The sequence below is a fragment of the Python bivittatus genome, unplaced genomic scaffold (assembly GCF_059951505.1).
Source record: "Python bivittatus isolate LINGU-HERP-01145 unplaced genomic scaffold, Pbiv_v1 ctg000220_np1212, whole genome shotgun sequence".
NCBI lineage: Eukaryota > Metazoa > Chordata > Lepidosauria > Squamata > Pythonidae > Python > Python bivittatus.
In genome coordinates, this window is record NW_028277048.1 from 13,598,303 (window position 1) to 13,615,638 (window position 17,336).

The 17,336-nt window shown below is 44.5% G+C and overlaps 1 protein-coding gene across 2 annotated transcripts in view; it reads right to left on the bottom strand.

The window, feature by feature from the left end:
* The window catches only part of PDE1B (phosphodiesterase 1B), a 122,188-nt gene that overhangs the window by 11,916 nt on the left and 92,936 nt on the right, over positions 1-17,336 (bottom strand). For both annotated transcript variants that reach the window (XM_088137930.1, XM_088137931.1), the window contains 8 exons: positions 10,423-10,536; positions 8,673-8,855; positions 7,912-7,978; positions 7,077-7,193; positions 4,915-5,055; positions 3,497-3,597; positions 3,052-3,177; positions 900-1,001 (listed from right to left, as the gene is read on the bottom strand). In XM_088137930.1, the coding sequence (XP_087994056.1) occupies positions 900-1,001; positions 3,052-3,177; positions 3,497-3,597; positions 4,915-5,055; positions 7,077-7,193; positions 7,912-7,978; positions 8,673-8,855; positions 10,423-10,536 (951 nt within the window). The remainder of the gene's footprint in view (positions 1-899; positions 1,002-3,051; positions 3,178-3,496; positions 3,598-4,914; positions 5,056-7,076; positions 7,194-7,911; positions 7,979-8,672; positions 8,856-10,422; positions 10,537-17,336) is intronic.

Below are 17,336 nucleotides of genomic sequence, written 5' to 3' on the forward strand. Positions count from 1 at the left end.
GCACTCACCTTTGCTGCTGTACAGAAGCCTGCTTTAGCAAGGATCAACTGGACAAGTGCACCCATCCCATCAAGAAGCAGAATAACCACTATTGTGCACATCCTTATTCCAGAGACCTCATTTCCACTGTAGTTTTATAGCTGATTTTAAAATCCAGGTATATTCCCTAGGCAACATGAGAAACTTCTGCCAGTTCTTACTTTATGTTCCACATAAATGTGTGAAGAACTTGACTCTTTCCCAGGCCCTCTGTGCTTGCCAGAAGAATCCAGGAAGGAACCTGGGGGCAATCTCAAAGAACTGTTGGCTATTCTTCAGACTAGGCTGAATAAAGGATTTCCAGGTGGAGCTTAGAAAGTCCTGTCCCACCCATTGCTACGAGTCCCCTACACCTATACTTTTTTAAAACTTCCAATATTAAGTGTGTGTGTGTACAAGTGAATACAAGGTTGAACTGTGGAGTCCTTGGTGCTCTCTGAGCCTGATTGTTTGCTTGCAGACATTTCATTACCCAGCTAGGTAACCTCATGCGTGCTGCACTGATGATGTTACCTAGTCAGATAACGAAACATCTGCAAGCAAACAACCAAGCTTAGAGCATATCTTCTGGCTTTTGCAACACTTGCTTTCAAAACATCTCTAAAAGAAGCATTGTCCACCCTCACTCTGAATTGACTTGGTGATCAGTGTCATCACTAGGAAACTGCCTCAGATTAGCTAGAGAGCTTTCTAATGTCTGCAGGTTGGTATGCATCTGCCAACTTCAATTAAAAAAAAACACGATGTTATGCTTTCAAATCCACTCTTTTTTCTGTTACATACCCAGAGGTCATTATAGCAATTTTTTAAATACATGCATATGTGCATGCACACACACACACCCTCCTTCTGCCATTTACCGCTCAAGCTGCTGCAGGGAAGTTTTCATGGACTTGACTTGCTGGAAGTGACAGGACATGTCTGTAGCCAGAACCATTTCAATCACGAGCGACCGGAGCTCACTGCGTCACATGAAATAAAGAAACACATCCACTATCAAACACACTCCCCCTACGTGTTCAATCTCTTACACAAATACATCTTGCAGATACACCAGGAGGAATCCCTGTCTTTAATGAGAAATGGAAGAATCCATCCATTCAGTTACCATGAGTGATCACATTTGAGTTGAAACTCTCTGCAGTTCCAGAAGAAAAATTCTGCACCAAGATGGCACAAATATCAAAGACCCTTGAGCATCAAGTAATACTGTTGCCACGTTTTGCTTTCAATATTGCCTTTGATAACGACAGTCATGTCTTTAACCCTTTCTCCTGGGGGCTGGAAAGACTCAAATGCCATTTGAGACACACAAATGCCTTCCTTCTATTCACTGTTCTCAAAGACAATAATATATCTTCACATTGACTGCTTTGCTGTGGGAAGTCTTTGGAAATCCTATCTTCCCAGCAAGTCCTCTGCAGCTGTAATACGTTTAACAGAAGGAGTCTGCCAACCTTTATTTCATTTTTCGTTCTGCCTATGAATGGATTCAATAAGTAATCATCTTTGCAGTTGAGCAGCTGAGCTTAAAAAGAATTCAGTAGAATTTAAAAGCTTAATTTCACTATGCCTCCAGAATCAACAAAACCACCCTATCTATTAATCTGCCTATCTGTACATATGCATATATGCAAATACACACACATAGACATGGATCCCAGAAAATTCTAATACAAATGTCTGTATAAATTCCAATGCAAAGGTCATCACAATGGGTGTATCAAACGTGTATGAGAGGGGATTTCTGGGCTCCATTTCCTGCGTTCCCTCCTCTCCCCCTCCCCTCCCCTGCAAAGCTTATATTCCAACAAATCTAAAGATTTGTTGCTCAAGCAACAAAGAAGTGGATTCTCAAAGGAGATGAAAGAAAAGGGAGCTGACGTCAAGAAAATTAGACAATTTATCATGATAATTATTTACAAAGCCTCATGCGTCCTATCAGCTAAGCTGAGGGAATACTGTAATGATAGACATGGGCCTAAGATGAGAACATCTGGTACATAAATTGTCTTGAATCTGGAAATAGTTTCAAACCCAGGTGCCAGGCAGAAATCTACAGTGCAGGCTGAAGCTGTCAATCAAGCCAAGTGGGAGGTGCTGGCATGGAAATGAGGCTTTCATTCAACTACTCAAGAATAAAATGAGGTATGAAATGAAGGAGATCTGCAGAGCAAGCCTTGCAAACAATTTTGGGATGAATGCTGGTAGAACCCAGAACCCTTGTCATCTCTGCTAGTTAGTCATTTCAAGACTCCCTGAGTATCGATGTGTGTACACACACACATACACAACCCCAGTAGGAAGTTCCCGGCATCACACAAGAGGGCAATTTGCCACATTTTCCTGCTGGTCTGGAAGGCTGGTTACAAAAACCAAGGGCAGGTGATCAGAGTATTTTTCCTCATATCACAGAATATCTGAGCAACAACTGAGAACTTCTAAATGCTACAAATGCACGGCCTAGAAAGATTTTGTATGTTTGGGTCTTTTTAGCCTCAAAAAGTCTGGAGTCATAATGCTGAGAAAAAAAATAATTGTTTCTGCTGCCACCTAAGCAAATTCTGCTGCTATGTAAAAGCCGCCAATTTTGTGATGCCGGGTCTCCAGAACATCCCTTCAATCACCCTCAGAAGCGTAAGAGAAGACATGGCACCCCAAATTGGAGTTATCTGAAAATAAATGGAAGATAGAACTGATCAGTGGCTGTCAGAGGGAGTCCCACATAAGCATATCTGAGCAGTTAATATGACTATAAACCCAAGCCCACTTACTAAAGGAGGAAGCTCCACTTAATGATTGCCCTTTCTCACAACTAAATATAAATGCACAGCATCACACGGGAAGAGGCCATTGTGTTCTAGTTAATAGCGAGGTTGACCATCAACTTGCTGATTCTTGTCCCATCCGACCTCCCAATGCCTGGACCCCTTTGAAGCATTTCTCAGTGAAAGCATGCCCCGTTTTTCCTGAGAGCAGGGTTCAGTAGAGAAAGGGATTGTGAGGGCTCACACAAATTCATCCTTGGTCAGGTTGACAAGTATGTTCATCTCCTCTTCCTGCATCATGCGGAAAACAGCGCTGATGTGGTGGTTCTCCAGCACTGACCGGTCATTGTACAAAATGGCAGTATCTGACCTGAAAAGGAAGAAAGCCATACAGCACCAAGGTGGCTTCAGCAAAAGCAATCTCAAGGACAAGAATGGGTGATCCTGTTTTTTGAGGAACTGATGAACTTTCCAACATTTTGGTTAAATCCAAGTATACTCAGTACAATGGCCTACACTGGTTCATCCTTAATTGCATGGCAAAAGGAGGCCATGGAAGCCTCAAGTAACCAACATAGTTGACTTATTATTTGTTATTGTGCATTCCACAGGTCTTTCAGCACTTTTCTTTCCTCTAAAATGACACTGTAAGGTTAGCAACGGAACATCTATGCAACTTTATTACTTACTTGGTCTGGATGTGGAAGCTATTGGTGGTACCCGTGTGCTCATAGTCATGGATTGCGGCTGCAAAGATAATGGCCAGGGCCTCAATCTCTGTCAGGCAGTGCTGTAGAGGAAGAAAAAGCAGGGGAGATGGTCAGCACCTGTAGGAATGAAAGGGTGATGTCTGGGAATAATTCCAGATGTTTGCCATCATAAATGGAGGATAGGTTCTGCAATATAGGGTCATCCCAATGACCAGATCCCTCTGATTCCACAACCCTTCTACATCCGTTGCTGTCCTATCAGGGGCTCAGATTCTGACTTAAAACCTTCATTCCTGAAAACAGACACTATAGCCCAATTGCACTTTGCATGGCAAAAGAGAAGCAGCAACAAGGTACAGAAGGACAGGCATCTTACTGCTCTTTGGTGTGTAAGTGTGGCTAGGTATGTCCTTTCATATATAACTCTGCTCCCACCTAGGACAGATTCCATTTCTCAGCTCAGGATTCCTATCACAAATGTGGCTTTGTGTTATCTGAAAGAAACTGTCTGTTATCTGATACCTTAAGTCAGCCTCTCAAAACTTATGCTTTCTAGGTGTGCTGGGAATATGACTGCCAGCATTTTCAGCTGGCATCACTTCCATGCATGATCCCAATTGCTGGCTATGACCTTCAAAGCCATACAGGACTGGGAAGCAGCTTAACTGAAAAGCTGTGTTTTCCCATATAAGTTGATCCCGGTTTTAAGAATCCTGGGAAAAGCCCTTCCTTCTGCCTCATCCTCACTGGAACTTCTCACTCCCTGCCATGGGAATTCCCAACAGCCAGAATTTTCAGAGAGATTTGGTTTTCAAGATGTTTTATTTGCTGGAATGGATTTTAGTTGGTGAGGTTACTGATTTATTCCAAGGTTTGTTTGTTTTTTATTGATATGATTCTATATTTTAATTACAACATTGTATTCCTCTTGTACTATAACCTGTCGAGTTTTTGCTTATTGCCCAATTTTTACAGATACACAGCCTCATTCTGAAATGAAAGAAGAGGGAGGAGGAACACATTGCGAAAAGCCCAATTCACTGAGTGAACATTTGCTGACTGCAACCCGTTTTCCTGTTTAGCTTAGTGCTAAACAGAGGAGACCTCTAGAGGGCACTGTGTTGTTTATGTCACTGTTTCATGCATGGAGTTTCAGTGAGTTTTGACAAAGAGTAATTTGGAAGCAAAACAGCATGGAATTCTCATTCCTGGGATCTGTCCTAGGTAGTTCACATCAGCCCAGCAGAAAGTCATGGACTAAAACCCAGGACTCTGCAGTTTCTCCAGACACAGGAAACCAGAATTAATTTTCTAAGCATGTAATATTAATACCTCCCAGCTCAAAGGTGAACAAATGGGACATTCACGGAAGCACCCAGTCCACACAGTAGACTCACCACCATGCCAGTGCGAAGCAAGAAGCAATGTACAGTCTGGGTAACATCAGCAGCATGTATCTGATTGTGATAAGGGTTCTTATATTTCCCATAACCAGCCTCCAGTGCATCCAGGAAAGTCATGAGGTACACCGTCGGGATCTGAAAAACGACAAAAAGACAGGGTGGCCCCAGAATCTGGAAGCAGGAACAAGCTAAGGTGACTTCTCCTGAATCTGACCGTCAGTCCATCTAGCATGGTGTCATCTGTATTAGCCTTTCCAAGGAGTGTCTTCCAGTTATGTTGGACTATAACTCCTGAGCCAGCATAGGAAATCTGGTTTGGGATGGTGGGGGCTGCAGTCCAACAGATGTGAAATGTGATCTGCCTGAAGTGGTAGTGGCTCTCCAGTGTTTTAGACGGGTCTTTCCCAGTCCAACTTGAAGATGCTGGAGATTGAGCTAAAAACCCTTGAATCTTGGCTCCTGAGCAGAGTAAGAATCCCTTTTTAATATAAATGATCTACTGCAGTGTTTTTCAAACTCGGCAACTTTAAGAGGTGTAGACTTCAACGCCCGGAACTCCCCAGCCAGCATGGCAATTCTGAGAGTTGAAGTCCACACATCTTACAGTTGCCAAGTTTGAAAAACACTGACCTACTGCACCAGCTTCTTTTCTTCCAATGCAATTCATCCTTATGATTTCAGTGAAAGCACTGAGAAACCATTCGCAGCTTAAATGCAGAGGATCACATGGCTGTTTTGTTCCTCAGTCAAATGAGCACGGTGCTTTTATTACTGTTGCTGAAAAGACCATTTCCTCAAATGTCAGTACAGTGTTATATGTAGCTAGATGAAACTTCCACAGTTGAGGGTCATTTATCAGAGATGTACCTGGAATGAAAAAAATATGACCCTTCTGTTCTAAGGAAGCATAAATTTGGGGCATCCTTTTACATTTTACATGAGATGCTAAAAGGATGATTGATTAACATATAGGCTGTCCCTTAAAATAAGGAACATCCCTTCCAGTAAAGAACCTCTCTGAATGAAGCTGTTGGGCAAATTTCTTTCCTTCCCTTTAAGGCTTTACTATTTGGGGTATCAGATTGCCATTCTCTTCCTGTAAATTAAACTTTCAGGCTGGAGCTCCTAGCAAATGATGATTGGGATCACAATAAGCCATAGTTTGTTGAAAAAGCCAGAGTGACCTGGGTGGTCCATACTGGCAAGTCAAATTACGGCTTAGCATTTGTTCAAAGTGGAAGTTTTAAAGGTAGAGGAAGACAACGGTAGCCTTATCATGAATGTTCAGCACACTCTATCATCAAAGCAGCATCTCATCTGGAAAACTTTGAGCCATTCAATTCAGGAGAGGCAGTTGGTTACCAGTCCAATAATTCTATGCCACTGGCTATGCCCGTGAAGGATGATGAGTGCTCAAGTATAAAACTTCTGCAGGGGTTCGGTTTCAATCAGGTTTCCTTTACTGTAGCCTTCCCCCGCAAAAGCCCTGGTAATTTAAACAACACATTTAACTTCTATTGTATTTCAGTGCAAAAAATTACTGTGGCTATCCTGCTGGAGTCCCAGCAAGTTGCAGCACCTGGCCAACCTTGACTGATCTCAAAACAAAGCTAAGTGAGATCAGATCTGCTTCATACTTGGAAAGGAGACCAACAGAAAATCCCAGGAGAGATTGGAAAGTCAAAAATATATTCTGAAAGAAGACAATGGCAAACCATTTCTGGGGGGAGCAGCAAGGGCCATATTCAAGGGAGGCTTTATCTTTTTGACTCTGTTGGGAGTTTGGCAAAGTAAAAGAGGGATGGGCAGTCTCTAGCCCTCAGCCTACTTTCAAAACCTTTACCCAAAGTGGTCAGTCCCTTCCCTGGCAATCCTTCGGTTGGGGAAAAAGGGGGGAAAGAAGAGAAATGACCCCATTCACTTCTGACTCTGGATCTGCCCACAGAGCATTCTGGCTCCAGACCTTGGCCTGCAGCACCTCAAAAGATCACCCTTACGAAAATAGGGCCCTCAGCAAGAAAAATACACCCCCACTTCTGCTTTCAAAGCAACCAATATTTAGTGGGCTGCTCTTACTTCTCAGTTTTGAAAGACGATTTAATCTGCAGGCACACGACGCTCACACGCACGTGCTCGTACCCATTCAGGTTTTTTACCTTGAAGCGGCTGTTGAGATTGTGGCGGGTGAGCAGCTCGAAGACAATTGTGCGCAAGGCATGGTCTTCGCTCACCCTGTTCAGTGCAAAGACATCAAAAAACCAGAGGTCGAGAGTCTAGCAAGAAAAGCAGAGGCAGAGTGAGAGATGGAGCACGAGAGGAGCTCTGCTGTTACCACTCAGCAAAGAACTTACAGCTGGTGCAGGAAGGGGGAAAAAATGGGGCAAGGCTCCAAAAGAAAAGGAATTTTTTTTAAAAAAGGCCATTAGATGGGATTTAATGTGAGCCAAGAAATCCACCTCCAGGCATTAATCATTCCCCTAACAAATATGTCTGTTTGTCTGCCCATCCATCCATCCACACACACATTGTGCACACACAGTACACACATTCATTTATCGTTTATATACAACCCTCTTCCAAATGACTCCAGGTGGTTTATAACATGTATCAAAAAGGATTTCTCTAAGCCTCTTCCTTCTACAGTGATTAATTAACCCCAACGGTGTGGATTATTGATTCCTGGTCAAAACTAGGACTTTCAGGAAAGGCTTGTCTCCGGTGTCCTTTTTATAGACCATATAAAAGGGAATAGCTAGAAAAGTGTAACTGATAAATATCTGCTCAATGGATGGCTTGAGGTGATGGGTGAAAGTAACCTTGAGAATTGGGGTGGGGTGGATGACAGAAGCCTCTTCTCAAGCAGGAAAAATCACAGATGTAAAAATTGGGAACCTGTGCCCTCTTACCAGGATATAAGCCTTATTACATTCAGCAGAGACTTACACAGATAGCACAGCACTGTTATCAGAATCCCCCCAGCAGGGTTGTTACCTTCAGACAATTGATGACCGAGGGAGAATAATTGGGTCCCACAGCTGTGTACGTTCGACGGAACATCCTGCACAATGGAGGACACACAGTTAGACAGTCCCTGGGAGATCTGGCTTACTTGCCATTAGAAATGGCTTCCAGATCCCATCAAGCATGCAAGGAGCATTCAGCTTTCCCCAGGCTGGGCAATAAATTTCAGGCATGTTGAATCTGAGCCTCTTCCACAGAGATACTAGAGGTCAGTGGCCCAGTAGTGTTCCAGACCCATCCACAGATTCCCCAGACTCACAGGGCTCATTCTAAATTAATATATTTCACATGTTATTTTCACCAATATTATATGCAATTCGCTCTATTTCCTCTTTTCCACTCACTCCTTTTCTCTTCATCATCTCAATCCCCTTTCCTAAAAGAGAACTAAAGTACACCTCCATGCACTGATTCCCCAGAAATGCAGTCAGACCCAAGTTGTCCATCTGGCCACCTTGCTCCAACCTGATGCCCTCCTAAGGGGTCTATACTTCCATCCGCCCTAGCCAGCATGGCTAACTATGCCAATAGGGGTTTGGTAAACTGCAGTACAAGAAATCAGAGATGGAGTTCTCAGCTGGGAAAAGCTAAGCTAGAGCAAAGCATTCTCCTCCCTCTGTCATCTCCTGTGAAACATTCCTTATTCAACCCCACAACTATAGTCCCTCATTCCTTACACCCTATTTTATTCTAATTCCAGGCAGTCCAGGGAGCGGGAAGAAGAGCCAAACCTTTCCACGAAGATGCCAGCTTGAACAGCATGCACAATGCTGCGAAACTTGGGTTTCTCCTCCGAACGGCGCCCCTTGGCCCGGGTCTGCTGGGTAAAAGTGGAGGCCAGCCAGTCTCGGACTTCAGAGGGTACGGCATCAGACTTGATCTCTTGGAGTTCATCTTCTGTGTCCAGAATCTTCCTGAAACAGGAATGGTGCCAGTGGGGAGAGGAAGGATGGATGAGAAGCAATTAGGAGCGATACGCATCACAATAGGAGACCAGAGCTGCAATTACACTGCCCCCCCCAAAATAAAAAAGAAGCCCAGAGAACAACAGTAAAACCGGCACTTAGCCTGATTTTCAACACCGGATTATCTTGTAAATGTCAAAAAGAATTTAAAAAATGAAATTATGGGGCCTTTAACTCTTTAAATCCAAGAGAGTTCTCCAAATTTCTTTTAGATTGAATTGCATTCCACAGGTAATGACATGCCTGCTATTCCTCCCACAGGAAAAAAAAGTGGGGAGCAAGCCCTCCCTCAATTAGTCCAGTTCAAACACCACTTCCCAGTTTGAATTCTTGTGGAATCTGATTCCTACCTTCTTTCCTTTCTGCTTGCCCTGTTTTCACAAACACAAGCAGATGGGGAGGAAGGAGAGCACTGAAGCCAGGTTCCTGGTTATAACTTCTGAAAGAGCCAGAAAGTTGTCTATACAGGTAGATCAGGCTGCATAGATCTGGACAGCTGCCAACTAGGGAGCACTTGAGAGTTCTTCTTAGGGCGTGTCCCCACTTTCACTAACCACACACACACTTTATCATCATCATTTTTTTTCACCAAGTCTCCATAACACTGCCTACACCAGCCCATGAGTGAGATGGCCTTAAGTCCTTTTAGCTGTACCCACGCTAAAGTAGTGTGTTCTCCCTTATTCTGAAGGTCCAAGAGCAGCTACAAGGTGGGTGAAGCTATTAGGTTTCCAACCATGACTTTGGAAGGAAGTCAGGTGACTGATAGCAACTGGGAACAACAAGAATAAAGGCCAAAGAGGGATCAATAATGGGGACAGCAAATTTCACGGTGGTATTGTTTTCTGACAACTTAAGAATGGATGAAGAACAACTCAGTAATAGGGAAATGCCATTAGTACATCTCTGGACTCTAGAAAGAGATTAGGTCTCTGTCTTCTAATGTGCCTTTACTTGTCTGGGAGAAATTGTTTTATATAATTTAAGAGATAACTGAGGAGTGAGCTTTGTGACTTAGATAATTGACTCTCTGAATTCAATGGATCCAAGGTTGGCGAGCTCTTCATATGTCAGTCTGCCACTAGGGGGAACCATAACTCTCCCCAGTCCCAACATGAACTGGAATTCACAGGAAGATCCTCCCAATAAAGGCCTTGAGAGCTGGCGCAACCCAGCAGAGTTTCTGCCAACATCCAAGCCGTGACACCAAACACCGTCTTCAAATTACTGCCTGTCTTCCAAAACAGTCTCTGTTGGCCTATGAACTCCCCTTCACTCATTTTATCCCAGTTTTCCTCAACCAGGGTGTTCTCCAATGCACAGACCAACTTCCAGAATTTTCAGCAATGTTCAATAGAAACTGAAGTCCCTTAGTCTGGAGGGTGTTCAGCTCAGGGATGGCCAGGCTATCCAATGGCACTCATTCTGGCTTTTTTTTTTTTTTTTAGGGGGAAGGAGGGGAATAGTGTTGGACCAGACAGACACCCACAGGGCTTTCCAACCCTTACATTCGCACCTGGTCTCATCAATATAAACCGCTTCAAGCAAAGAAGCTGTATATTCCAAGTTCTTCTTCAGCTCCTCGATATTCACCTCTCCTGTCTCCAGCTGTTTCACCATGTACCGCAACCTGCAAAACGAAAAAAAAAATGAGAGCAAGAGAATAAGCAGACTGGGGGAAACTTCTTTCCTTGGGTCATCTGCCATAGAGCATCTCTCATCCCAATCCCACCCCCTCAAGAATGAGCCAATGGGCCAGAAATTATATTCCAGATATTTGCCATTGCAGTGAGAAGATGATCTCAAGGAAAGTGGACAGGTCTGGATACCTTTCCAGAACTTGCCACCTTCTCACCTTTCAATTGCCTGATCAGCTACATCAAAAATGGCCCCCTCCCTTTTTTTTAAAGAAATACAGTGTTCTCTTCGAAAACGCTTTGCCTTCTTACCCACCCACAAGGAATGGAGGGAGGGAGGGAGGGAGGGGGGAGGGAGAGTTTCTGAGTAGAAAAGCACTATGGGAAAGGGGTTAATACTACCACTGGACACAGGGTGACAGCATCCACTGTAAGAGGATGTGTTAAACGCCATTAGAAGATGGAATTAAGGCAAAAGAAACCCAAGTCCACATCCCTGTTCAGCCATGAAACTTATTGGGTGACCATGGACCAGTCACTCTCACCTTCCTTTCAACCTATCCTACCTCACAGGATTGTTGTGATGATAAAGGGGCAGGGGAAGGGATTCTTAATACCACACAGAGCCCCTTCAAGGAGTAACAGGAAGAAAATACAATGAAATGAATAAACATATAAGTGATTCCTTTCTTGATTCTGAGCCCAGCAGTATAGATACAAAATAAATAATCCCAGTTTCCTTGGCTTCACATGAGCCTTCTTTTCTCCTCCCTAGCAGCATTGGGTCTTCTCCTTCCGCTGCTGAGAGTCTGAGATCAATCAACTGAAAATGGTCCAAAGGATGCTAACTCCCACCCCCCACATATGGATTTCGTCCCACAAGGGATGTGAGGGTCCCACACAGGCTTTTGCAGACATTGCCGAAGACCTGAAGAGCCATCTCACAGAAGATGGAGCAGTCTAGTTCTCCCCTGTGCTTGAGGGCACAGGTAGAAGCAAAGGTTAGGATGATTTCAACTGAATGTTAAGACAGGAAGCAGCATTCAACTCTAGGAAAAACATTGGAAAGCTGTTTGACAACAGATCAGACTATCTTGGGAGATGGGAGATGCTCTTCTCCCTGGAGGTATGTAGATAGAGGCTGGCTGGTTTGTCTATCAGCAAAGCAGGAATTCTAAGTTCTGCATTAGTGCTGTGCAGTGCTTCAGACTCAAAAGCAAAAAGGCACTTCAGAACATGTGAGGAAGTGCCTGTAGCACTTTGAACCAAACACATCTTTTCCCAGGACCATCTTTTTACCTTCAAATCCAAAGCACAGCTCTGTTCTGCACTGATCTTCAGGGACTGGACCAGATGGCCTTCCAAGAATCTCCCCAAATCCTTCAATTTGACATGGACAGTTCTATATATTTACGTAACAGGAGGCAATTTATCTTATTCAACCAGTTCTAATAAGCCTGCAGTTAGTCTTGAAAAACGGCTTCTACATTTGCACACAGAGGGCTGAGGGCCTGCAAAGGGCCAGCCATACCTGCCAACAAGACTCTTATAAAAAATAGGACAGGATTAGTCTGCAAGTCCTCTTTCACCCCTGTGAAATCTTTGACATCTGATTTACTCAAACTCTTATTCACCTTTCCTCTAGTAATTTACTTCTTCCAATTTTCAAGTCTGCAAACCACCCAAGTTCTTTCAGAGAGAAAAAACAAAAACGCAGTTGGTTTTCATCTGAATGCCCATTCTGTAGCTTTTTCCACTGATCGTATTTCTCTCCTGACACAATGACCCTACCTGTCCTGCAGAGGGCGCTCTTATATCAACAGCCTAGCCACAGCGAAAGACAAGTTAGGTCACGTAGTTCTGGCCAGTTCTTCGCATGCCGCTAGTTAATAACAGGCCATAGAGCTTGGCCAGGGCTTTGTCTGTAACGTTTCACTTCCAATTAATCAGCCCTATTGTAATGCATGAAAGACACAGATAGAAAAACACCAAACACCACTTAATCTTTCAGCGACACCAGAGGAGCACATCATCAACACATGAGCGTCTTTTGAAGGAAATGGCAAGTCCACACACATTTCCTGGGGACAAAACTACATGTAAACAGCAACCCAGGGAAGACAGTAAAAATAGAAGTTTCATGTTGAGTCCTCCCCTTGATCTTACCCAGCATCCTTCAGATGCGTGAGTACTACCACTCCCAGCCAGATGGCTCAACACTTCTGGAAACTGTGTTTGGGGACCGCTGCTGGAAAACACAGACCAATTCAGGGCATTTCCTATGGAGGCCAATGTTCTGCACTGGGGAAATGGAAGCACAACGGGATGATGTCAAAACAATTGTATAAGCTGCACTACATGTTCCAGGAATGCTAAATCTTGAGGTTGGGCTGCCATCTTCAGAGACAGCTTGATGTGTTTCATAATCCACTGCCCAGCCCTCAAATAATTTCTCACTGCCGCAACTGCTGAATGAGAAATCATCACCCCTCCCCAATCCAGTTCTTTCCTTGTTATGATCAGAGGGGAATAAGTCTTCTCTCTCATTTTTCCTTGCTTAAGTCAGTCTGGTGGCAGATGATGTATCAACAATGGGAGCTAATGACAGGCGCTGGATCTCCCTGTACTTGAAAAATCTCTCATTTTGGCGGGTCCCCTTTGCTGGAGAAAGGATGGGAGCACAGAGCAGAGGGGAGGGCGAAAGCAAAATGCAACCACACAGCGGGAGTTTTTCTGTGACCGGACTACAAAAAGGCAGGCAGTAACAGACACACGGCAAGAGAAGTGAGGTTTAGCTGGTAATAGATGGAATGGGGAGGGGGAGAAATGTTGGGGCAGGGATGCTCTCTCGGGCACTCCAAGCTGATGAAGGATGCCCCAGTCAAGGGGAGACAAACTTCAAGTGACTGGGAGATTAAGCTTAATGTTTTTTGAGTGGGCTGAAGACTGCAGTAGGAATTTTCATGTTTTTCTCCCTCTAGATTTGAGTGTGGGTGAGGTGTTCATGCTTTTTTTTTTAATGCTATGCAAAGCAAGTCACAGAAGGTGGCAGCACTTATCCAGCCTTAGCTGACTGCAAAAAAAAAAAAAGCTAAGCAGGGCTAGACCTGGTTAATATTGGGATGGGGGGCTATCAGGAAAGCCTAAGCTTGTAGGCCAGCTTGGGAAGTTGCAAAAACACCCTAGAAGGTGGCAGTGGCAAGCGACTTCCATGTGGTTGTCAAGAAGACCACAAGGGTGTCTTCATGTAGTCATCAGGAGTCAACTCGGTTCAAGAGAGATATTGCTGATGTAAAGTAGGACCAGACAGACCTCAAAAATGATTTGGAAGAAATGTTTTGGACCTCACCGGAGCTCTCTTCATGAAAGCAGCTTGTCTTTCTACAGGGAACCTGAAGTAACCCTGCTGCTATGAACTGAATCATTTAAGCAGCTCACCTCTAAGGTGACTCTTAAAGCAGCAGCATCTTTTCTCAGGCTCATGCAGAAACCTGAAAAAAGACACATACAGCAAAGACACAACAGCCAAAGTCCTTCTTACGAATCACTTTTGAAGCCTGTATAACCTTAGTGTAAAGCATATTTCAGATTTAAATTACTGCTTGCTCTAGAACACCGAAAGGCCTCAAAAAGGGGCTCAGGTACCTTGCTCATCCCTGCTCTGTTTGGACATTTTTAAATATGGGCAGTATTATAAAGACACCTCAAATCTCCAATTTGTTCTTGTCCAAAAGGCCCCAAATCCATTAGCACTGCCATTCCAATTTCTCCCCACCATGGAAGTGTCAAGCATCTCCTTATCACTAAATAAGAAACTGTCATTTTGCCCTTATATCTGACCTTAACTTAATTTAAATTAAACACAATCTCCCACAGTAACCTAAAATCAAGAAACTCGACATGATCTGAGACAACCCAGGAGCGTGCGCACGCGCACGCCTCTCTCTCTCTCTCTTTTATGCTTAGTTTTGTTGGCTGGTTGCTTGCTTGCAAGTACAGATAAACCTCAGGGGCACCGGGTGGGATGGCATTAGGTTTGATGGGAAGAATGTATTGTGCAAACCTACCTTTAATATGCGTGGTAGAGTGTGCTGTCTTTGAAAATTCAATTACCATTGAATAACAACACGAAGACAGCACTCATGTCACCAAATTATTCAACATCTACTGAGTTTCAAATGCCAAAGGAATTAAATCACTAGATGTAAAAGCAGCAGGGGCTGCATGCCCGATAGTGAGAAACAAGAAAAAATGCCAACATCTATTAAGACACCTTTCCCAAACAGGTGTCCTTCACACGGTGTTGAGATTACTATTCCCAGGAATACCTAATCAGCCTGTCATCTGTAAACACTGATAAATGTATTCAAATGCTTGCATCAGTTTCCAGAAAAGCGACATTAGGGGTTGAGGCACTGGACTGGCACCAAGGAGACCCACTTTAAGACCATCATCAGCCATGGAAGCTTACTGGGTGAGCCAGTCACACTGTCTTAGCCCAACCTATCTCACAGGGCTGCTGTTTCTGTTGTAGGTAAAAATGGAAGGACATCTACCACCTTGAGCTCCTGAACAAAACAGGTAGATAACAAATTAGATCAAATCCACTGTTTTGTTTGGGGGCGAAAAGATACATAACCCAACTGGACAATTTTATGCTGAAACAGACAAGTTTTATTTTTTGTTGTCAAAGAAAATTGGTTGCAGACTTGTTTAAAGGTAATATTCTGCATTATGCTGCAAATGGTTAAACATTAACCTTCTATAAAGGCTTCATTGCTGCTCTTCAACTCTCTAGCTCATCAGATAATGTTCTAGATGGTGTTTGTTTTTCCCCCTTTAAATAACATCCAAAAAAAAAAACACCCAACGGTATAATCTGATTGTTTTATGAACAGTAAGTCCTTCTGGCCAGCTTCTAGGCAACATGCCATCCATGGGGTGAAGACATCCATTCTACCATTAAATGATGCCCCCAAAATAACCCTCTCCCCAGGCAGCGGCTTTTTCTTCATTAGTAGAGACGCTGAAACTTTTTTTCCCCCACTGTTATAGTGCTTGCTACTGAAGCTTTCTCTCTAGCAGATGACAAGTGGAGAGCAATAGGTGGGGCCGAAAGCCCTTTATTGAATGGTGGGGGGGAGGGTGCTTGGGGGAATATAAGGGGAGAAATGAGAACCTTAAGCTTTGCAGAGGCTTAAAGTATCTATTTTATTTTGTATTTATTAGATTTATATCCTGCCTTTCATTCAGGAGATCAAGGCAGTGCACATAGCACCACTTCCTACATTACTCTCTAAAATATCAAAAAATGAGGGGAAACTTATTTTTTTTCCCAAGGGGCATGGGTTTTTTAGGGATGCAATGAATATCTTCAGCTTCTGCAAGGCTTAAGATACAGATTTTGCCCTCAAATACACAAAAAGGCAAAAAAGAGCTTGACAGACTGCATTCAACCTTCTAACAGATCACACGTAGCCCAGAGGCTGCACCTTCTGCACTCTTTGTCAAGAAAGAACAGAAGAGTAATGTGAGAAGGCAGGGAGAAGTGAGGGCCTCAAACGAACCATGTTTGCTAAGGGAGAGCGCTGTGCACCATGGGGCAGCCTTGGGGGGGTGGCAGGAGGGAGGATGGGCAGAAGGCACACTCGCACCAGAGTGGAGAGGGACGGCAGGAGGGAGGAAAGACTGCAGGCAAGAGGCACGTTCGCTCCAGAGTGAAGAGAAACGGCAGGGGGCGGCTGTCGGGTCAAGTGGGGATTGGAATGTGTATTGCGCTGATTGGATTCGGAAAGTGGAATGTCTGCGGTTTTGCGGTTAATTAGCGGCGCTCCGGGGCAGTAAAAAAGGTGAGATTGTGAGCCAAGGCCTCGTAGGAGGGGGAGGACAGATAGGGGGTATAAAAACCTGTCAGACCTTGCTTCGGGGTTCCTCCATTGCTGCGGGAGGGACCCACCTTTGCAAACGTGCCCAATAAAAACTTCTGTCTACTGGACAACCGAACCCGTGTCTGTCGTTTTCTGACAAAATTGGCGAGCCAGCCAGGAGTCCTCGACGTGGACCGGACTGTGGGGAACCGGTGAGTAATCGGCCGTAACACCCCGTTGAGGTGTCTCCCGTTTTCCCCGGAGTCGGGTCCGGGACGGGACTCCAATCGCCAGTCAGACAGAAGTAAAGAGGAAGTCGGCCGACGAGGGGACCTCTGGGAGGTCTGGTGAGTACAACCTACCCATAATCTCGGGGAGATTAGCGTGGTTACGAGGCGTTGGACGCCGCAAGGGGACAGAAGAGTCCGGGACCTTCTGTAAGGTGGGAAACGTAGTCAGGAAGGATGGGTAAGGCGCAGAGTAAGAGTGTAAGGCCAGGGGCCAGTGGGAAAAACGCAGTAGGGGAATCCCCACGGATTCTCCATTAGGACAATTGTTGCAACAATGGGAGACACCCTGGTTGTGTCCATTCACCAGGGGTCTGGAAAAACCGACCATGATAACTTTGTGCACTAAAGAATGGCCAAAATATCCACTAGTGGACCCCGAATTCCCCTACCATTGGGATACTCTTGGAATCCCCAGTAATTACTGGGTGACCCAACTAAAAAACTACACTGTGGAGCATAAAATGTTAACACAGGAACCCTATGTGGAAGTCTGGTTCCATGTTCATTGGGAGGGGCCTCGACCCAAGTTAGCCAAAATTTTTGTCCAAAAAGAACAGGAGGATGAGGAGGAGGACCTCTGGCTGACTAGACCTCAATGGGGGCCGCCACCTCCTCCTCCTCCTCCTCTTCCTACCG